The following is a 26,169-nucleotide window of genomic DNA, read 5'->3' on the forward strand; positions in this document are numbered from 1 at the left end:
GGGACTACAGGCACCCGCCACCATGCCCAGCTAATTTTTTGTATTTTTAGTAGAGATGAGGTTTCACCATGTTGGCCAGGCTGGTCTTGAACTCCTGACCTCAGGTGATCCACTTGCTTCAGCTTCCCAAAATTCTGGGATTACAGGCATGAGCCACCGTGCCTGGCCTGTTGTCCTTACTAACTTTGGTATGAGATTATCCTGGAAGGGTTTCCTGAGAGCAAGAAATTGTAGGTAGAGTTAAAATGTGATTAAAGAAGAAAATAAAATACATAGGGAGCTGGGGACTCTTTTTCTTCTTTTATTTAGCATCCAATACTTTTGCTTACAGCTATCCATAGGGATCAGGCATCTTGAACCACCAGGATTATGGAAGCCCTACAGCAAGCTAAAAACTAACTGTAAAGTCCTTTCAGCTGCTTTGTGAATGGTTATATCCATTGCTAAAAGGCCTTAAAATCATTTGCAAATGGCTTATGATTTCTAACTATTTTTCTAGAGTTTAACACCTGAGAAAAATGCCACTCTCTGGTCACAGGGCTTAGAATAGTGCCTATTTCCATTGGTCTGAGATAGAGAAAAAAGAACAAGTTTCTCGTGGAGCCGTGGTCCAGTCTGCAAATTGCTCCTATCTCCAGTTGCCATGGTTTCCAGGAGAACATGGCTCTCATCTTTTCCTGCCCTGCTTGTACTTCTCCCTGTCTACTCTGTTCTCTATTTTCCCTCAGCTTCCTAACTGAGGATGCCAGCAGAAGTTTAGAGTCACAGATGGATTGTAGGAAACAATTTGGATGATGCCAATACAAAGCTACTGTGGTGGGCATATGCTGCTCCCCCAAACTTGAGACATTTGGGTTTCAGTTTGGTCCAGGCCATCAACAGTGATCCTTAATACAAAATGTCTTGGTGAGAGCAATAATCAAGAAACTTGGCCAAAGTGCTTCCCTGCCAGATTGTGTGCTTAATAAGATAACTGGGTTCCAATAAAACAGAGAAAATATGTTGCATTTTTAAAAATTTTCTGTTGTTTCAAAACAATGTGCAGTTTTTCTATATAAGAAGAAAAGTCTCCAGGCCCAACATCCATAGGGCTCATCATCCATTGTTTTTCTTTTAAGTTTTCAGTTTAATTCAAATAAGTCAAAAATTTTCAGGCACCTACTATCTGCCAGGTGCAGTGCCGTGTGCTAGGGCTACACAGATGGAGAGGGTGCATTCTTGGATCTCTAGTGTTTGGGTTTGGATTCATTCACCCACATTCTTTCACCAGTTCTCTTTGTTACTGGGGTGCTCATTTGTGAGCCCTGCTTCCATGGCTTGGAGAGTTTGTGGCTGTGGGCCAGGCTGAGCTTATGGAGCAAAGGGAGTCGGAACCTTAGCCATAGCCAAGATGTCTAAACCTGGATTTGGAAATCTTAAAAGTCCAGCCTATCTTGGGCCATGGGGTCAGTATTACTGATAACTCAGTCCCAAGGACTGTGTTTTAAAAGGGTCTTCAACATCTGCATTTCAGGAACATCCTCTTACGTGAGTCAATAAGTTCCTTTTGAGCCACCCCCTACCCATCCCCATCCCTGAGCTGCTGTGGCTTCTACACACTTGAATGTCAATGATTAAGGGGAGCAGAAGACAAGCTGGGAGGCAGGAAAGTGTCACAGATGAGCACTGTGTCAGCAGCATTCTGGATGAGCTTCCCATTCCTTTCCTTTTCATTCTAAGTAGTCCTAGGAGCCCCCAAACTTTGAATCAGCCAGTACAATTTTGAGGGAGTCCAATTGTCCAGAACTTGGGAGAACCATCCAGTGTCCATCTACACCCATGCCGCCATTTCTAGGCCTTATCTGGACACCTCTAGGAGGACAGCAAAGTTTCCGTTTGTACAGTTTTTAAAAAGTCACCTGATGCTGACCCAGCCAGATTTCTCTGACAGTTAACTGTTTTCTTGGAGCTTTGATGAGCAGGGTTGTAAGTTTTCTATCCATCAATTCAGATTCTAGTGCCTGATTAAACCTGGGCAAGGTAAGAGGGTTGTATAATTTTGGAAACTTGCTTTTCCTTCCCTCCCTCCCTTCCTTCCTTCCTTCCCTTTCTCCCTCCCTCCCTTCCTTCTCTCTCTCTCTTTCCCCTCCTTCTTTCCTTCCTTCTCTCTCTTTCACTCCCTCCCTTCCTTTCTTCCTTCCTTCCTTTCTGTCCTCCCCACTCCCCATTTTAAGCAAGCTGGCTGAGAACTCTGTGTCCTCCACTTCAAAGGGCCAGTTGTCTTATCTTGATGTGGGCAGATTGAAAAGTAGGCTTTGAAAAGTAGGCGCTTTTTTTGTTTAATCTTTTCTCTTGGGATAGCTTTCAGAGCAATATATCCAAGTGTCAGTGAGGGGGTTCTGATGAGCACGGATTCCCAGACTCTCAGCAGGATCATTCTCTAACAGAAATATAAAAGTGAAATATTAAAAACCCTGGAACGTGAACTCCATCTGCAGAGTACCCAGTGTCTTGCCTGCTTTCACCAAGGGAAAAAAAATAAATCTTGAAAAAAGAGGGAGGAGAAAAAAAAGTGTTTTGAGTAAGAGGTTTACAGGTTTAGTAGAGCATAGTAACATCCCCTCAAAGAAGTGGGTGTTGCTCTGTGACCCCCCAAAACGCTCCTCCTTTGACTCAGCCGCCAGAACACTCACCCTCCTCAGGCAGCACACCCCCTTTTCACATGCTAACTGAGGCGCCCGTGATTGGCTGAACAATAAACTGGTCACACTTGCTAAAGGGCTGCTGTCTTTCACACAATTAGCCAAGACACATTAATCAAGCTGGCGGGACGGGGCTGCGTGGGCCTCCTGCAGTGGGGGAGGGGAGATAGTTTGGTGAGCCTTAATAATACTCCACAGGAAGCAATAAAGAACCGCAAGCTAGAGGGGATTCTGCTATCAGAAAGTTGGAAGAGTTTAAAGCCCCAATGGATGCCATAGCTAGAATGGACAGGAGTTGTGGCGCTGAAGATCCCAGAAACTTCGAGCAAATTGAATGTTGGTCTTGGCTAAAATCTGCTAGTAGAAGACAGTACTGTGCATTCAAATGGTGAACCTCTAGAGACATTTTTACAAAGTTCCTTTAGCCTTATTAGCTCTCCCTACCACTCCCACGACAATGCACTCAGGAGCCACTCCCCTTTGGAGACTCAAGCACTGGGCAGTGGCTATGACAAACCCTACAGTGTAGGTTTCACCATCAGAACCAATAGAAATGAAGAATATACAAGAAGCAGAGAATACCATTCTGGATGAGATTTCCATTCCTTTCCATTTTATTCAAAGTAGTCATAAGCACCCCCAAACTTTGAATTCAGCCAGTACAATTTGAGGGAGCCCAGCTGGGAGCCCAATCGAGGGTTCTCTCAATTTAGAACCAGTTAAGTAGCTGAAAAGGTGTTGGTCCTAAACTAAGCATCTGAAGGGTATTAAAAATAATTTTGAGAGAGAAAAAGTTAACATTTGTATTTTTAATATTTTCTGATTTTTCTTTTTCAAATTCCCTTTAAATAGATGTTCCAATGGCAATACAGAGCTGATAAGATCGTACCTTAGAAATCAGTTTGCTACAGAATCATGTAGGGCTTTTAAGAGAATCAACTAAATATTTAGACATTTCTCAACTAAAGTAAACGGAGGCCTTACTCCTCTGGAGGTTGTCCAGTCACCATCTCATTAGATGCAAAGATCCTGCGATAAAGAGAAACTTTTTTTCTGCCTACATGATTGTAGCCCAGTTGTGGTTTTTAATGTGTCATTGATTGTTTCATCCGACTCCTTTTGCTCCACTGAAAGGGTCTGTCATAGCTCTGTTTGCTTCCTTAAACACGGTTTTTGAAAGCGCTCACGCTGTGTGAGCTCAAATCCTAGCATTAATGTACTGCTGGGTTCATTTCACCACACTCAAAAGCGCTGAGTTTAAATCCCTCTCAATTCCATTTGAGGCACCAGAAGACTTTATCCTTCTCCACTAATGGTTCCAAGTTTACATCTAGATACTGGGGGTCAAGGACAGGAGAGGATTTAGAAATAACAGTGCATGACATTAGTCAATGCATTTGCCAAATTGGCAATTAGTTCCTGATGTGCGTGCAAAGCATTTTATTCCTGTCTCTTTGATGCTTGTTCCCATAGAGAAGGGAATAGAGTCCACAGAGGCCTTCAAACTTTTAAAGAAATATCTGCTGAAAATCATGCCTGATTTGTGACATGAGCTCAGCCGCAGGGAAGCATCCGGGATTATCCTGGTTTTTTTAGTCCCAGGAAAGAACACTGCACGTGGGAAGTTTTTCCACTAAAAGGATGTAATGAAAATCAAAAGTCAGGAAAGCGGTACTAAAAGCCCTGCAGGGACCAGAATCAGATGTACCATAAGCAGCAGGCCAAGGGACGCCCACTTGTTTTTCAGTACGCTTGCTTTATCAACTTCTGACCACCAGGTGGAAGCAAGAAACAGCATGGATGGCATACTGACATCAGACAGCATTGTACTGCAGCAATGCAGCCTTGTTCTAGGAATGTCTTATTTTGACCTTAAATCCAGTGTGAGAGCTTCACTGCATCTGAAACCACTATGAGACAGAAGATGATTAAAATGATCCTTGTCCCCACTGGGATGATAAAGAGCTATTCTGCTTTGGGCTCAAAAGAGTTCTGAGCAAGTCTCTGTGTTTGCTGTGAGCACAAGCTAAGGTCTGCATCTGGGTCGGCATCAGCTTGGTTGCATGAGCTATTAGCCAAGGGAGTTATTCAGTGGGTTGAACTAAGGGGAAAGATATTGATAAAAGAGGCTTTAACTGCAGGCATCAATTCATATGGAACTGTAAGTCCAAGCTCCCCATTTTACTGTCTGGGGTAACTTGAGGAAGTTACTTATTTCCTAGTTCCCTAATCTACAAAATGAGAGAAATCCTATCATTGTAAAAGTGTTTCCTATGTGCCAGACACAGAACATACACAATTGCTAATCCTATTACTGCCTGCCAAGATCAATGCTGAGTGGAGTAGCCCGATTCTACAGATGAGGAAACAGAGGCTTTCTCCTAGGCTCACACAGAGGCGTATACTTATTGGAAATGGGTGAAATCTGCATCCAAACCTTGTTCTCCTTTCATTAATCATGTTGTATCCCTCTGTCTCATTTTGCAGGATGAGTCTGAAAAATAAATGATATTGAATTGCATCTGCTATAGTGCCTAACTTTTAGTAGGTGCTCAATAAAAGTTCCCATTCGGTTTTTTTTGTTTTGTTTTGTTTTGTTGTTTTTCTTTTTTTTTTTTTTTTTTTGAGATGAAGTCTCACTTGTCACCCAGGCTGGAGTGCAGTGGCATGATCTCAGCTCACCGCAACCTCCGCCTCCTGGATTAAAGCGGTTCTCCTGCTTCAGCCTCCCGAGTAGGTGGGAATACAGGTGCAAGCCACTGAACCCAGCTAATTTTTGTATTTTTAGTAGAGACAGGGTTTCACCATGTTGGCCAGGCTGGTCTCAAACTCCTGGCCTCAAGTGATCTACCTGCCTCAGCCTCCCAAAGTGCTGGGATTACAGGTGTGAGCCACTGCCTCCATTCGGTTTTTTTACACAGTGTGGAAGTTCAGCTGCTCAGGGACTTGCCATGGTTCAGACCTAGTGACAGGTGTGTGAGAACTGATGCTATCTCTGCTCCCTTAGAAATCTTGGCTTCCTTCTACAGGTCAGAAATACCTCCAGGCACCAAAACTGACTTTTGTTTTTACTTGCATGGCCTAAACCTTGCCTGAATCCGCACATCCTAAGAGCTGACTCTCAGTTTTCAAACGCCTACCTAAGTCAGTTGTGCGCCTGTTAAGGCTGTTCTTATTTGGTGATGGGTCCATTCTGCTCCCCACACCTGGACTGCAGTGATATGTCTGCCCACTCTATGCCCACAGGGCCTTTCCCTGGGAGAATCCTTGTCATCTACATGCTACATAATGGGCGTCCAGTAAGGGCTACTAAATCACAGACAACATTAGTGTTACCATTGTTAATTTCACCCAAACATGGTATAGTGGAAAGAGTGCTGAAGTTTTCTACAGAGCACACCTGACCACTTCTAGTGCTTCTAGTATTTTACACAAGCCCCCTACCTGGCACATAATAAGTAGTCAGTAGATATCTGTGAAATGAAATCAATGACTAAGAGTTAGAAAACCTGAGTTCTAGTTCCAATTGCACCCTCTTGGATTCTAAATAATTCTTATTGTCTGCTTTGCAAAGAAGAACATATAAGTTATTATTCACCTTATTAATGGTAATAATAATTACGATTTATTGAGGACTAACTATGAGCTAGACACTTTACATATTTTACTTTACTTTGATTCACAACAGCCCTATCAGATAGAGACAATGTTGTAATCCCTACTTTATTGATGAGAGAGCTGAGGCTTTGAGAGAGGTATGTGACTTGCCTAGGGTCACCTAACCAGGAAGGGGGTGACCTAGAATATCCACACCTGTTGGACTCCAAGGGGGTCATAGCCATATTCCACTTTACCTTAATTATCAAAGGGCAGATATAATGATTTGGTAATTAAAACAGTGCCCTAGACTGGGGACTGGCCATAAACTTTTGCAGGTTCATTTCCAAATGATTATGTCTTTCCACCCAGACCTGATTTTAGAATCTGTGAGCCTGGCGACATATTTCAGGAGTGTAATCTGAGTGGAGTTCCTACCCTGGGACTCCAGCAGCCTCCCTCGCTGCAGCTAATGAAGCCACTGGCGTTCACTGAATCTATGAACCTCGATTGGGCTCATTACTGTCTCACTTCTGGAGCGCTGCCGAAAGCTCCTGGGGAGTTACTATTAACATCTTTATTAACCCGTCCCCCAAATCAGTCAGTGAAATTAATTTAGATACACAGCCACTTTGATCTTCATTAATGGTTGCTTCTAGTTTCTACATTTATTTTTAGTTTTCTCATCTTTAATTTATTTGGTGTCAATTATTAGTTTTTATTGAGGGAGGAGTAGATGATCTTAAAGTAATTAAGATTAGGAAAAATTGCAAGTGAGTGAAAGCAGGTAAAAAGTATTTTTTCTAAAGTAAAGCCCCAAGAATATATACAATTTTAATTTATTAATTAAAAAATAATGAATAAATTTTCTTAATGTTAAGAAATAAAGTTCCTTCCAAGTTGAAGAATAAAAGAGGCCTCAAGGTGCCAAATAACATGTAAATGGCTCAAACCAGAGCCTCCTTCTCCATGTTTATGGCCAGTGCTTTGCACCATCAAGCTCTGTAAAACACAGAGCTGGGGCTGGGTGTGGTGGCTCACTCCTGTAATACCAGCACTTTGGGAGGCCGAGGCAGGCGGATCACTTGAGGTCAGGAGTTCAAGATCAGCCTGGCCAACGTGGTGAAACCCCATCTCTACTAAAAATACAAAAATTAGCCAGGTGTGGTGGCAGGCACCTGTAATCCCAGCTACTCAGGAGATTGAGGCAGGAGAATCACTTGAACCCAGGAGGTAGAGGCTGCAGTGAGCCAAGATCATGCCACTGCACTCTAGCCTGGGCAACAGAGTGAGACTCCATCTCAGAAAAAAAACAAAACAAAACAAAACAAAACATACATAAACAGAGCAGGTACACAAGTGGGCTCACCTGAGTTACTTTAACGTTTTAAAAGTAAGGTTTAATATATTTAGTTCATTTTTATTTTTCATCCAACCATCTACTTCTTATTTATTCAGCAAATATGTATTGAATGCTAGGTACTAGGGACTGAGAGAGTAAAAAATAAATATGACAGTGGTACCTGCCTTCCAGGAATATAGTCTAGAGGGGAAAATAAATAAATAATACAATGTGGGAAATATACTACAGCAGCATTGCCTGGGGATCTTTAAGAAACTAGGGAAATCTTGGACTTGGCTGTGATATGACAAGAAAGAACAGAAAATAAAAGAAAAGAAGGAACTAGGGAAACGGCCCTCTTAATTTGGGGAATTTAGGGATAGTTTTATTTATTTATTTTTTGAGATGAAGTCTCACTCTGTCACCCAGGCTGGGGTACAGTGGCGCAATCTTGGCTCACTGCAACCTCCACCTCCAGGGTTCACGTGATTCTTGTGCCTCAGCTTCCCAAGTAGCTGGGATAACAGGCGTGCGGCCCCATGCCCAGCTAATTTTTGTATTTTTAGTAGAGACGGGGGTTTCACCAGGTTGGTCAGGCTGGTCTCGAACTCCTGGCCTCAAGTGATCCACCCACCTCAGCCTTCCAAAGTGCTGGGATTACAGGCATAAGCCACCATGCCTACCCTAGGGATGGTTTTTAAAGAAAGAGACGTGGGCTTGGCCTCCCAAAGTACCAGGATTACAGGCATGAGCCACTGTGCCTGTATTTTATTCAAAGGAAACAAAAGGGGGAAGGAACAGATTTATAGAGAATGTAATGAGTATAAGGTTTTAACATTTTGAGATTAAGATATCTGTGGAACCACAAAATGGAGATATCTAAAAAGCAAGTAGAAATATAAACTGTGAGTACAAAAGTCCAGCCTAGAAATACAGGAGAAGTCACGTGCTTAAATCGGTATTTAAAGCCTCAGGTGTGAATTTAGTTGCCCAAAGGAGAGTGTGTAGAGAAAGAAGAAAGGACAATGAGGGAACCCTGTGGGGCCAGTACTGTAGGACTAGGTAGAGGGAAGGAAGTCTTTAGAAGCTGAGAAGAAACAGCCAGAGGAGCTAAAGGAGACCAGTAGGTAATCCTAGCAATACCATGGAAATCATATGGCCAGCACTCACTGGAGGAGGACTGGGTTCCACGCCTGTGTATGCGCAATGCTGAGCTCAATGGCTGCATGTGGTGGTCCTTCAATATTTGTGGAGACTACAAGGAGTGGTCAATGTCAAATGATGCATCATTAAATACAACACTCACTTAGAAGCACGATCAAGCCATAGGTCAAAAATCATTTGTTGGGGCAGACAGAGTTCAGTCATGGCCCTGCCTCTGAGAGAGGGGAGAGTCCTGACTATGCCCGTTCCCTTCACCTTCTCCATCCACCAGGAGCAAGGCCTGGTCTCTCCTTCCTTTACAGAGACCTCAGGAATAGGCTTTAGCGGATGGGATATTTTCTCAGAATCCACAGAAAGTTTTGATTCACAATTAGAAAAGTGATACACTACAAATATGAGTTGGAGGAACAAGGTTGAACAATGCCAAGAAGCACCCTCAGTGAGGACACTGGCTTTTAGAGCATCCCGATGATGCTCAAAGGGGACTGTAAAGCTTGGGAAGGGCCAGGTGCAGTGGCTCACGCCTTTAATCTCAGCATTTTGGGAGGCCGAGGCGGGTGGATCACCTGAGGCCAGGAGTTCAAGACCAGCCTGGCCAACATGATGAAACCCCGTCTCTACTAAAAATACAAAAATTAGCCAAGCGTGGTGGTGTGTGCCTATAGTCCCAGCTACTTGGGAGGCTGAGGCAGGAGAATCTCTTGAACCCAGGAGGCAGAGGTTGCAGTGAGCCGAGATCGTGCCACTGCACTCCAGCCTGGGCAACAGAGCAAGATTCCATCTCAAAAAAAAAAAAAGCTTGGGAAGCCTTGAGCCAAATGCTAGAGAAACTTCCAAGCCAGCTACCTGAGGAAGAGTGAAGCAAACGGTTGTGAGGGCATGAGTGTGTGTGTGTGTGTGTGTGTGTGTGTTTGGGGTGAGGGTGAAGGGCAGGTAGGAGAAAAAGAGTTACAGATTTTGGCAGTGCAATTTTCAAGTTACTGCTTAAGATAGTGAAATAAGGCTAACAACATTATCAACTATTTAAATATACGGTATCTCAAGAATGCATTGTATTCAGGAAATTCCAGAAGTGTAGTTCAGTAGACAGCGCTATAACCTTAGGGTGATTGTGGCAAGACTATGGTAACTAGAAAATGTTTTACCTTGAGCTAAGACTCAAAATGGTGCAGTGATGTTTTACCAATCAATCAACAAATCTCTGTTGACTAAGGTTACCAGACTTGAAATCCGTTGTGAAATGAGCTTTATTAAATATTTATGAAAAATGGACTATTTTTACTATGGTAGCAACAGTTCTGCCCTCATTTTGATTTCACTCCACTTAGTTTGGAAATTTAAATGCTCTGCTTTATTACTTTCCTTTTGCAACTTTGCTTTTCCTGCCTCGAATTCCAATTGAACTCAAATGAGAACACTTTTTAGAGAGAACTGCAGAGGGATGAGAAGGAGAAAAATCGGGTCTAATGATTTACTCTTGTCTTTGGAAGGAGAAGGGAAACAAGCTACCTCCAGGCCTATTATTTTTAGAGGCTATTGAATCCGGAGAAACCAGACTCCTCTTGAAATGGTGCTGTGTGAAATGCCTATCTGTTTGTGGATCATTCTCCCACTGATCGCTCACAGCTTACCTACTGGGAAAAATCAATGGGAGAGAGGCAGGTCATTCAGCCTCAGGTTATCTGCCTGAGTGGGAGGGCAGGCCACAAATAGGCGACGGGCTTTGCTTCTGCTTAATAGCAGCTCCCTGACTGACCCGGACACATCCATTCCTGTCTCAGCTAATGTAGCTATAAAATAGAGGTGGGAGGGGCGTCAGCACAATCCTTCTACCCCAAACATGGACTCAAGTACAAAATGTTGTTACTCCTGGGGTCCTGGGGCAACTATTACAGGTCATCCTTTTCTGGCAGAATTTATGAGAACTGAATTTTCCCTTGTCATGCTTCCTCTCTCACATCCCTGAACAAACATATTAAGTATGTGTCAGACCCTATGTTCTGCAACGTTTATATACATTGATTAATTAAATTCTTACAACAACCTCATTTGAGTTGTTACAGATGAGGAAATGAGCCTCAGAGAAGTGTTTGTTGAGTTGCTGGTGAGTGATAGACCCTGCCCTCTTTGCTAGACCAAAGGTCCTCTGCCTTAGCTCCTCACTGGAAAATTCTGGAGACCACTGAAGACATAATAACAGGCCAGGCATGGTGGCTCATGCCTATAATCCTAACACTTTGGGAGGCTGGGGCTGGAGGATTGCTGGATACCAGAGTTTGAGACCATCCTGGGCAACATAGGGAGACCCCATCTCTACAAAAAATTTTAAAAATTAGCCAGAAGTGGTGGTATGCACTTATGATCCCAGCTACTCAGGAGGCTGAGGCAGGAGAATGGCTTGAGACTGGGAGGTCAAGGATGCAGTGAGCCATGATCATGCTCATGCCATTGCACTCCAGCCTGGGCAACAGAATGAGAACCTCTTTCAAAAACCAAAAGAAACTCATAATAACAGTACAATAAGTAACTAATGTCTGGACCCTTCCCAGGCTAGTTGAATCAAACCTCAGGGCCTCCTTTCTCGTAAAGGTTTCCAGGCGATGCCAGTGTGCAACTCCCTTTGAGAACCTACCTCTCCAAAATGAGAGGTCAGAACCAAAAGAAGAAAAGGAATGAGATTAACACTTACTGAGCCCCTGCTACAGGCTGCGTGCTTAATCTTTTGTAATTCTCCCAGCAACTGGAAAATGATTCCCATTTTACAGGTTTGGAAACTTCTCAATTATTTAACCAGAGAGGCTAAGCAATTTCTCTAAAGTCTCAAAGCTTGTAAGTGGCAAAAAGGAGACTTGAGCCTGGGGTTGTGTTCATGTTACCATACTACCAAGCTAAGAAACACACCACTGACCCACACTGAGGACTCAGAAGAAATCAAGTCAGACTTAGAGGAACTGGGGCTTGGAGCAAGTTAGAATTTTAGTAGAAGACATTTAGAGAAGGTTTCCAAGGAGAACTAACAATAAGGCAGAAACACCTGAGTGGGAGAGAGAGGGATGTTATGTCAGAAAGGGAGAGAAGCAGGAAAAAAAGAGACAAAGAGTGAGAAAATATTTATATTACATTTACTATCCTAGTTTCACAACCCTATGCAGTAGAAACTATTACTATCCCTCTTCTGCAGGTGGAAAAACTGAGGCCCAGTGAGGTTAACCAATATCTTCAGGTCACACAGCTGGTAAGAGGCATAGTGTGGGTTCACTCAGGTCCTGGGTCCAAGAGCCTGGCCACGCATTGTTTATACTGCCCATAACTTTTCAAAGGAAGGGAAAGAGGAAGGAAAAGCACATAGGATTTATTTTGTTTAATGGTCCAGAGCAGGCATTTTGCACTCATTATTTCATTGTTTCACTTCAGGATCCTTGCAAGGTGAATACCACCTTCAATTTGCATTGAGAAAACTGAGGGTTGCCCCTACAGAATGGGAGAAAATTTTTGCCATCTACCCATCTGACAAAGGGTTAATATCCAGAATCTACAAATAACTTAAATAAATTTACAAAAAAAAAAAACCATCAAAAAGTAGGCAAAGGATATGAACAGACACTTCTCAAAAGAAGACATTTATGCAGCCAACAGACACATGAAAAAATATTCGTCATCACTGGTCATCAAAGAAATGCAAATCAAAACCACAATGAGATACCATCTCACACCAGTTAGAATGGTGATCATTAAAAAGTCAGGAAACAACAAGTGCTGGAGAGGATGTGGAGAAATAGGAATGCTTTTACACTGTTGGTGGGAGTGTAAACTAGTTCAACCATTGTGGAAGACAGTGTGGCGATTCCTCAAGGATCTAGAACTAGAAATACCATTTGACCCAGCAATCCCGTTACTGGGCATATACCCAAAGGATTATAAATCATGCTACTATAAAGACACATGCACATGTATGTTTATTGTGACATTATTCACAATAGCAAAGACTTGGAACCAACCCAAATGTCCATCAATGATAGACTGAATTAAGAAAATGTGGCACATATACACCATGGAATACTATGCAGCCGTAAAAAAGGATGACTTCATGTCCTTTGCAGGGACATGGATGCAGCCGGAAACCATCATTCTGAGCAAACTATCGCAAGGACAGAAAACCAAGCACTGCATGTTCTCACTCCTAGGTGGGAACTGAACAATGAGAACACTTGAACACAGGGCAGGGAACATCACACACTGGGGCCTATCGTGGGGTGAGGGCAGGGGGAGGGATACCATTAGGAGAAATGCCTAATGTAAATGATGAGTTAATGGGTGCAGCAAACCAACATGGCGCATGTATACCTATGTAACAAACCTGCATGTTGTGCACATGTACCCTAGAACTTAAAGTACAATAATAAAAGAAATTAAATTAAAAAAATCAGAAAATAAAGAAAGAAAACTGAGGGTTGCCATGGATGGTCAAAGTATCTTACATGAGGTCTCAGCAAAACTGAAGCAGCAGAATCCATATTGAAACCCTAAGTCAGCTAACCCCCAACCCACGTGCCACAAGAACCCCACTCAAGTTAGAAAGAGTATTAAAATATTGAAGGCCAAAAACACAGCACATAGACCTCTCAGAAGGGAAAAATAGAAAATGGGGAAGGATGGAAATGGATTTCATTTTGTTGATTGAAATTGGGAGATGACTGAATGAGGAAATATTTTGATTTTGCTTGGCCAGGGAAGAGCTGTAAATAGGCAGCAGAAAGTGGTTTGAAGAGAAATATACTAAGCAAATGCCAGATATTCTTATCTTTACTGGTTATTTTGAATTTAGGCAAAATCATACTGAACAGAGAGTAAATAACCTGTATAGACAAGTGCTTCCCTTAGTGCCCACCTGGGACTATAAAATGCCAGCAGAGAGGTCCACATTTGATTGCATCTGACCTTGAAAACTCAGCTGAAGTCACTTTCTTTGATCACTCCTTTCACTCTACAACTCTTAGCACTACAAATTCAAATTTTCATTGAACTTCCTTTTGAAATTACAAAATAATATTGTATACGCTTTATTTCAAAAATGTTTGAGAAAATGGGCAAAGAAGGAAAAAGGGTAAGCCCCTGTAACCACCACCACTATCTAGTGAATAGTCTTCCAGATCTATGTGCGTACAAACATGAACACATGAGTATTATCAAATTAATTTTTGCCCAACCATGATTAAATTCTTTGTTGTGATGAACAGCCTTGGTTTATTCCATTTATATAGGAACTGGAGGAAGAGATTTTTAAAACCAAAATAATGGTTGGGAACGTTGGCTGATGCCTGTAATCCGAGCACTTTGGGAGGCTAAGGTGGGAGGAACACTTGAGGCCAGGAGTTCAAGACCAGCCTGGACGAAAAAAAAGTGAGACTCCCATCTCTAGATAAATTAAAAAAAAAAAAAAAACCAGATGTGGTGGTGCATGCCTGTCATCCTAGCTACTCCAGAGGCTGAGGTGGGCGGATCACTTGAGGCCAGGAGTTCCAGGCTGCAATGAGCCATGATCATGCCAGTGTACTCACCAGCCTGGGTGAGATCCTGTCTCTAAACAAACTAACAAAATAATTACATTTCAGGCCTAAGAAAAATATAAGGCAGAAATACCATTTTGAATGAGAATTGAAATATTATTTTCTCAATTTGGAGTGGACAATAAAGGAAATTTGATGAAGAACATCCATCAGCTTGCCTCCCCCACAGCTTCTCTTACAGCCCTTACATAGAAGAAGCATTCAGTTAGTATTTCTTGAGTGAATGAGAAATCATTCCCTTTTAGGATGGTTTTTGTTTGGGTTAAATGGTATCAATACTAAGAATCATAGAAACACATACACCCAAATATAAATGTTATAGAGTGCTCCAATTTTTATTATCACCTATTTTGGAATATTCAAGCCAGGATTCACTTCCATTTTTACCACAAGTAACATATAGAACTAGCTCCCCTTACTTTTTTATTTTTTATTTTTATTTTTATTTTTTTGAGACAGGGTCTTGCCCTGTCTCCCAGGCTGGAGTGCAGTGGCACAATCACGGCTCACTGCAGCCTCAACCTCCCAGGCTCAGGTGATCCTCCCAGTTCACCCTTTCAAGTAGCTGGGACTATAAACACATGCCACCAGGCTCAGTTGTTATTTTAGAGACAGGTCTCACTATGTTGTCCAAGTTGGTTTTGAACTCCTGGTCTCAACTAATCATCCAGCCTGGGCCTCCCAAAGTGCTGGGATTATAGGCAAGAGCCACTGCGCCTGGCTCCCCTGACTTTTTTTTTTTTAAACCACTTTTGAGTCTTTAAGACTGCCTCATTATTCATCACATTTCACGTGCATATACTTGTTCTCCCAAATGAACTGTAAGCTCTGCAGAGGTAGTGGGGTTTCTTTTGATCTGTTTTGTATTCTTCCCAGCACTTGGTACATGCTCTGCACACAGTGTACGTTAAACAAATGTTTGTTGACTTTACTGAATATGTTGACTGTATTAGTTTGCTAGAGTTGCTGTAACAAAGTCACAAACTGGGTGGCTTAAGCAACAGAAATTTATTGTCCTACAGTTCTGGAGACTGGGAAGTCTGAAATTGAGGTGTTGGCAGGGTTGGTTCCGTGGGAGGGATGTGAGGGAGAATTTGTTCCAACTCCCTCTCCTTGTCTTGTTGATGGTCATCTTCTCCTTGAGTCTCTTCACCTCACCTTCTCTGACGCACGTCTATTTCTGGGTCCACATTTTGCCTTTTTAGGAGGATGCAGTCAAATTGCATTAGGGCCCACCCTAATGCTTTCATCTTAACTAATTACATCTGCAATGACCCTATTTCCATATAAGATCATATTCTAAAATAGTTGGGGTTAGGACTTCAACATGTGAATTTTGGGAGCACATAATTCAACCCATAATAGTGACCTTTCACCAAATCATAAAAATTCAGCAGGAGACGAGGCTTTAAAAATCACATTAGCCTACCTGGTACTTGAATCATTTTTTTATACCAAGTCAAGAAGAGCATTTAGAATTTTAACAGTATATTTGGCAACAGGGTTTTCGGGTTGATTTTATTTTTTAACGCCCTCTGTATGCTTCCCAGAATGGTTCCCGCTGCCTACGCCTCGAAGCCTTCACGTTGTCTGGAACAGGTGAGTACTACCTCAGGAAGGGATCTTTAAGGGATCTTTAAGCAGGATTGGAGAGACATTTGCCTGGATCTCAGTCCACTGAACAGCAGCCCCCGAGCACTTCCATGTGGGGGCTCTAAGCTGTAGGAAGATGCCTCTGGGAGCGCCAGACCCCTGAGAGTCTGTTAGTTCTTCTCTATGAACCATTTTACTTTCAGTGAGTTTGGTCATTAAAATTGTTTTGTGTCCCTCAGCCATGCCCCAGGCCCTGAGAACGAGGGAGTGTGTTGGTCTGCAAGAAAACCTAGTGGGTTTATTATTCTCTGACACAGAGAAACCAAATAACATCATTGAGTGGCTATTGGAGGGGGGGCAACTTGATTCATGGGGGTCATGGTTTCCCAGGCCCTCTCTACGCAGTCTCAGCTCAGACCAGGGCAGACTTTTATTACCAGCTTTCAACAAATCCCTAGTTTCTTTTGCAAAGTAAAACAGATAATAGAGACATTCCGGGAATAGTTAGCTAACTAAGCTGTGCCAGGCAACCTCCGGGCTAAGAAGAACTCAGTGTTTTCGGACAATGACCGATTACAATAACCAGTATTATTTGATCTGCGAGTAATTAGCTGAGGCTCTGTTCTTTTTGCTTCAGTGAGGAGGCAAAAAGGGCAGTGAGGAAAACATCAGAGACAGGGGAAACGAGCTCAAATGTCAAAGAAAAACACACTCTTGCAGGTGGGGAGAAGTGGAAGAGTTTCACTGGCCAAGATCCTGACTGAACACTCAAACATTGTTTTTCCCTGAAAATATGGTAGAATTTAACTTAACCAAAAGTTGTTTGAATTCTTCACTCTTACTGTTCATTTCCTTTAAAAGGCCTCCACGTAGAATAAATATCAGGGTACAAAGAGTAAAATAGGTTAGGAACATAGAACTATGGACTATCAGAGATATTTCACTGGGAGGGACAGGTCTCTCCAGGACATCTGCACCCTCCACTCTTATTTTCAAAAGCACTGTATAACCTGAAACCTTTTGGAGACAGGTTCTAGGGAACTACTGTTTATCACTTCATTCAAGACTTGCAGTATAGTCAGTCTCCTTCCCCTTTACCTAGAGATACGTGGATTTTAGCACTGCCCCGTGGCTTTCTTTCATGTCCCTATCAGCTTCCAAAGTAAATGGCAACTCTCAACTTGAGAACCATCTTAATACTCCATGCTGCTGCTGCAGCTGCCCCTGTCCCATGGCAGAAGATAGTTCAGCCTCCTGCTATCACCCCACCAGCCTTTTTTCGAGGGCTGAGCAAGGCTTGAATTCTCTGAATATCTCTCTGGCTTTTCTGACGATACAGCACCCGTGGCCTCTGCGCCTTCCCTTGTCCCTTAGCAATATGTATTCACCTTTTCTCAGACTTCTGGCTTCTCTGCTCAGATCTTTAACACAGGAAGTAATGTCTAGGCTGGGCCCGGTGGCTCACACCTGTAATCCCAGCATTTTGGGAGGACGAGGTGGGCAGATCACCTGAGGTCAGGAGTTCAAGACCAGCCTGGCCAACATGGCAAAACCCCATCTCTACTAAAAATACAAACAATTAGCCGAGTGTGGTGGCATGTTCCTGTAGTCCCAGCTACTCTGGAGGCTGAGGCATGAGAATTGCTTGAACCTGGAAGGCGGAGTTGCAGTGAGCTGAGATCGTGCCACTGCATTCCAGCCTGGGAGACAGAGTGAGACTCTGTCTCAAAAAAAAAAAGTGGAGGGGGAAGTAATGTTTAGAGGTATGTAGAGGTATGTTGTCTAATACAGTAGCCACTAGCCACGTATGGCTATTTAACTTTTAATTTATTTAAATTAAGTTTAAAATTCCGTTCTGTTGCATTAGCTACATTCCAAGGACTCAGTAGCCACACTGGAGTAGTGACTATGATATTGGACAGAGCAAAAATAGAATATCTCCATCATCATGGAAAATTCCATTGGCAGCGTTAGCCTAGATTATCACATAGGAAAATTCTTGGCTCTGGGAAGGGCTCTGTGAAAGGGTTAACATTAGATGGGATATATACTATGTACCTAGCAGGGTGCTACATATAGTATTACATTTAATCCTTACAAATATCATTCCCAGGTCAAAGAGGAGGAAACTGAGGCTGAGAGAAGTTAAGTAACTTGGACAAGGTAGTCCAACTAAGTAAGTGGTAGAACCAGGATTCGTCTGGTACCCAGGTCTCTGTGGATTTGGCTGTTGAATCAGGTTGCAGATGTGGCGAGTAACAAGCAGCCGAAGTGTCACTGGCTTTTCTACACAATCCCTTCAGAGGTGCGGTGGAACCATTCACAGGCCTGTAGATGAATCCCTGGAGCTTGCTTGAGGTTTGATGGTATCTCCTTAATGTGGGCCTAGTAGGTATGCACTCACTTTTTTAGATTGATTGGCAAATTGTAGGACAGCTTCTGCAATGTTTCTTTCTAGTATTGGATGTATTTCTTACTGTGGGCATCTACTACATCCCGAACTGAGAACATTTAAAAAGTGCCTACTCTATCCCTGCCCTGTTCCTCTTCCTGTAGGTCTAGGGGGAAAACCGAAGAATCCAGTTGAGCTCATACTGACCAGCCTGTCCTGCACCTCGGAGGTCAGTGGCAGTGCTGTGGGTGGGAGACTTTTATACTCAGAGCGAGGCTGTGCTAGGAAATCAAAACTGCTGTCCCAGACCGCTGAGAACAACCAGATTTTAGAAGTATGGAGTGATGGGTTAGTAGATGGTGTTTTACACAGTCACAAAACTCAATTTTCATTTTTTCTTATTGTTTTTCTATTCTGGACTTTTAAGATTACATGTAGCTGTCCTGGCCCTCAGCACATCTTTTAGGATTGATACACAATTTTAATTATTTTTATGACTTTTATAAGCAATGGGGCCTGTGGCAATTCAGGTGGGTTGGAATGAATTTATTATCCTTGCCCATAGGGCTGAGCACGCTCTTGGGCTACTGGCAGAAATGGAAGTTTGTATAGCTCTTCTAGCTGATAGTATGAATCAAATACTTTAACATGTTGTATATATCCTTCAACTGAGGAACATCAATTCTAAGAATTTATCCTAAGGAAATATTACACAAACCCACAAAGATTTCTCTTTGAGAATATTTGTTACAGTGTGATTTTAATAGTACTACCTCCATCCCAACAATAAAGGAAACAACTCAGATAGGAGTCTAGCTCTGTAAATTATGGTATGCCTACATCATCGAACCATAACAGCCAGTAAAATAATGTCCTAGAAAGTGATTCAAAGTTATGGGAAGATGATCAACGTAGTTCAATGGAAAAAGTAAGTTATAAGAGCATGTATAGTATGATCCCACTTTTTTGTAAAACAAAAACTATACCTGTCTAAAAGCAAAGGACTGAAGAAAACAAAGACCTTAAGCAATGGTGATTATCTTTGAGTATCAGAGGATTATCTCAGAGTGATGGGCTAGTCATAATTTTCCTTCTCTGCATTTTCTAAGCACTCCACAATAAGTATGAATTATTTTGGCATTGGAACACTTCTTACCCCTTGAAATGTTACTAGAAGGACTGATTTATCACAGGATTCTTTATCTTTAATAGCAGATTCTCATTAATTGGGTGGGGGGTTTTCCTGCCTCTGCAAGATACTCCTGTCATGTTTGGTAGTTAACATCACAAACCCAAGAGTATGAATTCACATTTACCTTATATGGAAAGGTGCTGGTAGGCAAATTAACATTTGTGATGTTCATTTTTTTATGCCAATGTTTATTTTTAAAGTAGGGGTTGTAACCAGTGGATAATTGTTCCAGCGGGAGTTAGAGGTGGTGGCCATGTGTACAACTATGACAGTAAAGGCAATTGGTAGCAAGCAAGGCCATAGGTGACGGGAAAAAGCATAATGATACAAACACGGAAGATGTCAGTAAATCAACATTTGTGCCCAAAAAGCAACATTTGTTTTCCTGGGACTCTTTCCTCAGCCTCGCAAAAAGAGCTCAATGTGCAATAGCAAGGCGGCGATTACTGGGGCGCTTGCCAAAGGCCCAGATCCTAATGGTCTTACTACCAGTGCTGCCAGTGAAGGTTTGTGTTCATGTGGGGTGGAGTTGGCTTGTATAGGGGAGACCGACACACACTTGGCTCCTAGGAGGAAGAGCCTTCACCTGCCCACTTTGCCCTGGTGACCACCTCTACCGGTGAAGGAGAAGGAGAAGCAAAGTGCAGCAGTCATAGTTCAGAGGCTGTGAGACTGGAACAAGTCCAGAAACTACCAGAAGCCCTGAAACAACCCTGTGGGGAGGGTGAGGGTAGGTTCTGTTGGTTGAAATGGAAAATCCTAAAAAAGAGGTCCTTGCACTGATTAGTACCTACTCTTCTTTTATTCATTCACCTGGTTTAAAAAAAAACGAAAACAAAAACCTGTTCTTACGTTATTTTTTTGAGGCAGGGTCTAGTTCTGTCACCCAGGCTAGAGTGCAGTGGCATGATCATGGCTCACTGCAGCCTCGACCTCCTGGGCTCAGGTGATTCTCCCGCCTCAGCTCCCTGAGTAGCTGGGACTACTACTACCCGGCTAATTTTTGTATTTTTTGGTAGAGATGGTTTTCACCATGTTGCCCAGGCTGGTCTCGAACTCCTGGGCTCAAGTGATCCTCCCACCTCAGTCTCCGAAAGTGTTGGGATAACAGACATGAGGCACAGCACTGGCCATATAACCTGTTCTTATAAGAAAAGGGGTGCCCCTAATACCCCTGTAAACTCCATTAGCCTTTCTTGGCTTCCCCAGACACTCTACATAAACACAGTCTAAGTAAAAACAATATGTCTGCCATGCTAAAACAAGTTTAAAACAGGTCTCCCAGCCTTCCCTGTCCAATTAGACTGCAGCCCCTCAGCCCCCACTACAGGGCAGTTCAGGAGCCATCTGTTGTGGGTTAATGTTGGGGGAGTATGCGAGAGAACAAATCGCTGATTGGGGTGGGACTGTGGAGGTGGAAGTTGATAGATGCATTGTTCCCCACCACCTACCTGCCCTCCCCATGTCCAGAAGTTCATATTTAACCAGAAAGCATGAAGCCTGCAGAAAGTGGATTCAGGGCCCAATTTTGGCACAAACTTCACCTCACCACCCAATAGTGTGGGTGGACCAGCTTAATTTGTTCATGAGATTTCCCCGAGTCTCCTTCCAGATGGATCCTAGGCTGTAGTGATTTGTACTAACATTCTTCTTCCAAACCTCCATTTCACGGGCCCTAAAAAACCTCTGCCTGGACAGGATACCCTGGATGAGGAATATATCTGCCAGTCCTTCTTCAGGCCACAGCAAATGAGTAGACTTCTACCCGATTCCTTTTTCTCCTAACTGGACTGGAAATTTGCAAGGATTTGGAAATTTGCAAATTTCTTCTCTGTCTTGCCTATGAAGCAATTGCTCCTGAGTTTGAAGGTAGTTATCTGTTTGCAGAAACAGTTTCATGTCTTGGGAATCAAATAGCTCAAATTTTTTAATGCAAATCTTATGCAAAAATTAGGTAAATTACAATTCTGGGCCAAGACTTCCAGCATCTCTGCATCATGGCACCTGGAAGGGAAAGAATATCTGGTCTTTCTTGCTTTAAGTCAGTAGGTGTATTTGACATTAACTAAGCCCATCTATGTCTGCTTAATTGGGGATTTGCTGTGGTGTTTCGTGGCCATACAACTTAATTGTGAATGTCAGACATCGGTCCCATGATCAGCTGCCCTCTGGGATATGCACAGTTTTCCCTCTTGTGCCTTTCCAGTTATAAACCTATGTGTGGGTTGTGGAGTTGGGTGTAAGTAAATGATTGGCATTAGAGGAGCAAAGACTTTCAAGCACTGTAAGTAAATAGGAAACATGAAGACCCACAAGCCACCCTCCCCAGCTTCATGTCAGGCCTCTCTCCCCATTTTTGTCCTGGGCCAGCCAACTGGCCTTGATTCCCTTATTAAAACTCTGGCTTCTCCCTCCCACTCTAGGGTCTGTGTAGGTACCACAGATCCCTGTCAGGCAAGGTCTGCCTCTTGGCCTGCCCTCCATTCTTCAACTCTCAGCTCAAATGCCACTTCCTCAAGAAATCCTTTCCTGACCACCTCTTCCCATTCTAGGTCAGGTATTGAGGCTATCTTAATCCTTAAAATAAGGTCAACTTGAGGATTTGTCCTTACTGTGATTTAGGTACTTAATTATCTCTCTGCCTCTGCTCCATCTCGGGGGAACCAAAATGTTATACCTGGGCTGCTATAACAAAATACCTTAACTGAGTGATTGCCAATTAATAGAAATGTATTTCTCACAGCTCTGGAGCCTGCGAAAACAAAGGCCAAGGTGCCAGCAGCTTAGGTGTTGGGCAGGGGCTCTCTGCTTCACAGATGGCACCTTTTCACTGTGTCTGCACAGGGCAGAAAGGGCAAAAGGGCTCTCTCAAGCCTCCTTTATAACCTAATTACCTCCTAAAGTTCCCACTTTCTAATACTATCACTTTGGTGATTAGGTTTCAACATAAATTTGAATTTTGGAGAGATACAAACAGTCAGACCATAAGATTCTTTTCTTCAAAGTTGTCCTTAGACATCTGTGTGATAATTTGAAGAACATCTGACTCTTCTACCTGAGCTGCCAGAAGACAGTCTTTTCCTGTGTCTCCCAAAGCCAACCGCTTACTAGCACATAGTAGTTGCTCAATAAATGAATTTGCTCATCTCTAGATATATATTTCAACATAAGATCAACTCGAGGATTTGTCCTTACTGTGATTTAAGTACTTAACTATCTCTCTTTCTCTGCTCCATCTCAGGGGAACCAAGAGAGCTTCCTAACTAATAAGCCTGGCTGAGCTTCAGAAATGCTGCAAACAAGTGTATTTTCTACCCAAGCTTCACCCTCCAGAATCACCTCTTTAGAATTTTGTGCTTTTCCCCCTCCAGATTTCTGTGCCTGCCACCCTTGGAGTCCAGAGCCTTGAACATGTTTTTTGTTTGTTTGAGACAGAGTCTTGTTCTGTCGCCCAGGCCGGAGTGCTGTGATACAATATTAGCTCACTGCAGCCTCTACCTCCCAGGCGCAAGTGACTGTCATGCCTCAGCCTCCTGAGTAGCTGGGATTACAGGTGCATGCCACCATGCCCAGCTAATTTTTATGTTTTTAGTAGAGACAGGGTTTCATCATGTTGGCCAGTCTGATCTCGAACTCCTGGCCTCAAGTGATCTGCCTACCTCAGCCTCTCAGAGTTCGATCATATTTTGAATCAGGCCTTTCTACTTGGTTGGGGCTGCAGTGTTCCTCCAAAAGGAATCCTTGATTATGTATTTCTGTTTATAATTATATTTCTGTGTCTTTTATGTGTACATGGTGCCCAGACACATGGTGGAGGGCAAGGGAGCTGAGTGATAGAATGAGGAGATTTTTCCCCTTCAACTTAGTAACAGGACAGTCAGTAAGAGTTTAGTATGGGGGTTACTTTTCCACTTGCCATCAACTTTAGCAATTCCAGGAAAATTCTACTTAAAATCTAAGTCTAGCCATCTCCTTTACTTTTTGTTTTTCTCCCTTTGTTTTTCAGAAGGGAGGCTGCTGGAGAAACTCTATTTTTCTCTCCCACTTTTCCAGGCTGGGCAGGGTTCCTGAAGCTGAAGACCTGGCCTCCCAGATGCTGAAAGGCTTTCCCAGAGACCGCGTCTCCGCCCAGGAAGCACTTGTTCATGATTATTTCAGTGCCCTGCCATCTCAGCTGTACCAGCTTCCTGATGGTGAGTGAGGGAGTGTGTGTGTGTGCGTGAGTGCATGTGCGTGTGCGTGAGTGCGTGTGCATGAGTGTAAGTCTTGGTGTCTTAAGTAGTTTGCCTCAGCACCAGAGAATCATAGCATTTACCCCCAGGAGTGAAGTTAGAGATCAATTTGCCTGGGAGAAGCAAGATAGGACCCAATCTTGTCTGAGTTTTGCATGAGCCTCTCTCAAACTTCGAAGCACTGGTGGGGAGAGGTTACAAGGACCTCTTTGTAAGGGTCCAGACATTTCACAGGTACACATTTACACTCAGAAATTGGATGAGATGGATGTTGTCTGTGAGTTGTTTGCCTTAGCTACCATCTGCCAGGAAGCCACACTTGTGTTTCTAACCTGACTCTTCTCCCTTTCTGCAGAGAGTAAGATGGTAGGTGAAGCGGGTACGTCCTGAGAGGGAGCTGGGCCTTTCTTGATTGGTAATAGCAAGCTGCAGAAGGCAGTGCCGGGGTGGGGTGCTGGAGGAAGGGAGGCCTCCTCCCAGGCTGCCCACCTGTAAACACAAGTTACCCTGGAATCAGCCTTTGCTGCCTGGGCCTGAAGTCATCTTCCAAATCTGAAATCTGCTGAGGGATCATGTGGCTGGAACTCCCGTCATGTTTCTTGGACTGTGGCCAGGGAGGGCTACAGGAGGATGTGGGCACTGGTCATGGGGGACTATCCTTAGGTGAGGTTTCTTTGAAAAAATCCACCATCCAACTAAAAATAGTTTTAGGAACAAGGGACAAGTAGACAGGAAAAGCAAAGATACCAGGAAAGAAAAACAGAAGAGAGAGAAGCAGCCAGGGTTGGTTTTAGAAGTCCTAAGCCAGAGGAAAGAAAGCTTAGGAGGGAGGGCCTAAGGGCTGGAACTGGGATGAGGACACTGGAAGGGGTGTGGGGGAGTGGTGATGGGGTGCAGTGGGATAAGGATGGGGACAGGGTGAGGAGCTACTGCCCAAGAGGTGTGGAAACAGCCTGGTCCACCTTGCCAGAGTTTGCAGACGCAGCTCCTCTGTGTCTAGGACATCGTCCTGCAGCAGTCCAAAGCGCTTAGTTTGGGACTTGTTGAGGCATTCTGTTTTATGACTAAAGTGAGTCATTTAGGATCTCCAAAAATAACCATAATCATACAAGTGGGGTTAATGTCTTACTTAACCCTGTAGAAAGAGTCAGTCATTAGTATTTATTAAATTGCCATTAAGTGTCAAGAACATATTAAGTGCTATAAAAAGTTGAGGAAAACAAGAGACTTGTCCTTGGCTTCCAGGTTTTTATGAAGTGGGAGGAAAAGAGGGCGAGGAAGAGGAAACGGGGCACCCTCGCACACATATCAGCACAAATCATATCTAAACAGCTAAAAGTCTGTGCATAATCAACTGCAGATGTGCAGAGACTATGTGTGTTGAAGGCAATTCTTTGGAGGAACAGGAATTCAAATGAGATGGATTAGACTGGAGGTGAATCTAAAGTGGAATTTGGAAGGAGGGGAGAGGCATATGGGTGGAACAAAAGACATTGCAGGCAGATCCACAATTCTCACTCCCTTCCTGGTACCTCTGCCCCCACTTCAGCCCCATTCCTCCCCAGCCACTCCCATCCCAATCCCCTCTTCCCAGTCCAAGCCTCTAGATGGTTCCTTTTCAGCTTTCTCCTCTCAGACTTGGGACTTACAACTCTACTACTTCATGCAAGTGTACACGCTTGGATGTACACACACACGCGCACACACACACACACTCCCTTCTCTCCACTCAAAGAAACTTGCCCTGTTGGCCCTCCTTTAGGATCTGTTATTCCACATGCAGAGAATTGCTGGGGATCTTCAAAGTTTTCTAGGCTCCAGCTTTTGCCTGACGCAAGGTGATTAGGAAGAAACAATCACTGTCCAAACATGTGTTGTTAGAAACTTGGTTTTTGATTTTTCCTGGCTGACCCAAAAGCAAAGCCACCAACAGTGGGGCCCTGGTACATGGATGTCTAAGGTTGTGTGTGTGTGTGTGTGTGTGTGTGTGTGTGTGTGTGTGTGTGAGAGAGAGAGAGAGAGAGAGAACAATCTGTATTCCTTCCCTGTTTGCCCAGTCACAGAGCCCAAATCTACTTTGACACTTTTAGAAAAATGAAAAGATGGAATCTTGCAGGAGGCTGCCTGCACTAGCGGGGGAGACCAGGAGTGCTCACAGCAGGAGGGAAGTTGACTTTTCTTTATACATATAGGGGTTTTTCCATGCAGCGCTTAAATTATGCCTGATAAAAGGAGTTTCGTGGATGTTTCAGTTCTTTCAAATTCTCCTGGCTTCCTCCCAATTAAATGAGGTTTGTCAAAGCCACAGGGCTCTGCTGCTGCTGCCTCGGCGGACAAGCATTTCCTGCAGCGACATCTCGAATCCCCGAGGGAGAAGATGAAAGGGCCAGTGCCAAGAGACGGGGAAAG

At 43.4% G+C, this 26,169-nt stretch overlaps 1 protein-coding gene across 5 annotated transcripts in view; it reads left to right on the forward strand.

The window, feature by feature from the left end:
* The window catches only part of CDK15 (cyclin dependent kinase 15), a 112,132-nt gene that overhangs the window by 72,316 nt on the left and 13,647 nt on the right, over positions 1 to 26,169 (forward strand). For 4 of the 5 annotated variants that reach the window (XM_004092005.2, XM_012508345.2, XM_004092006.1 and 1 more), the window contains 2 exons: positions 15,902 to 15,950; positions 23,582 to 23,721. In XM_004092005.2, coding sequence (XP_004092053.1) covers positions 15,902 to 15,950; positions 23,582 to 23,721 — 189 coding nt within the window. Of the gene's footprint in view, positions 1 to 4,459; positions 5,257 to 15,901; positions 15,951 to 23,581; positions 23,722 to 26,169 lie in introns of those variants that run through there. The other variant, XM_012508490.1, reaches the window with a different exon arrangement.

The sequence above is a fragment of the Nomascus leucogenys genome, chromosome 22a, assembly GCF_006542625.1.
Source record: "Nomascus leucogenys isolate Asia chromosome 22a, Asia_NLE_v1, whole genome shotgun sequence".
Taxonomy (NCBI): domain Eukaryota; kingdom Metazoa; phylum Chordata; class Mammalia; order Primates; family Hylobatidae; genus Nomascus; species Nomascus leucogenys.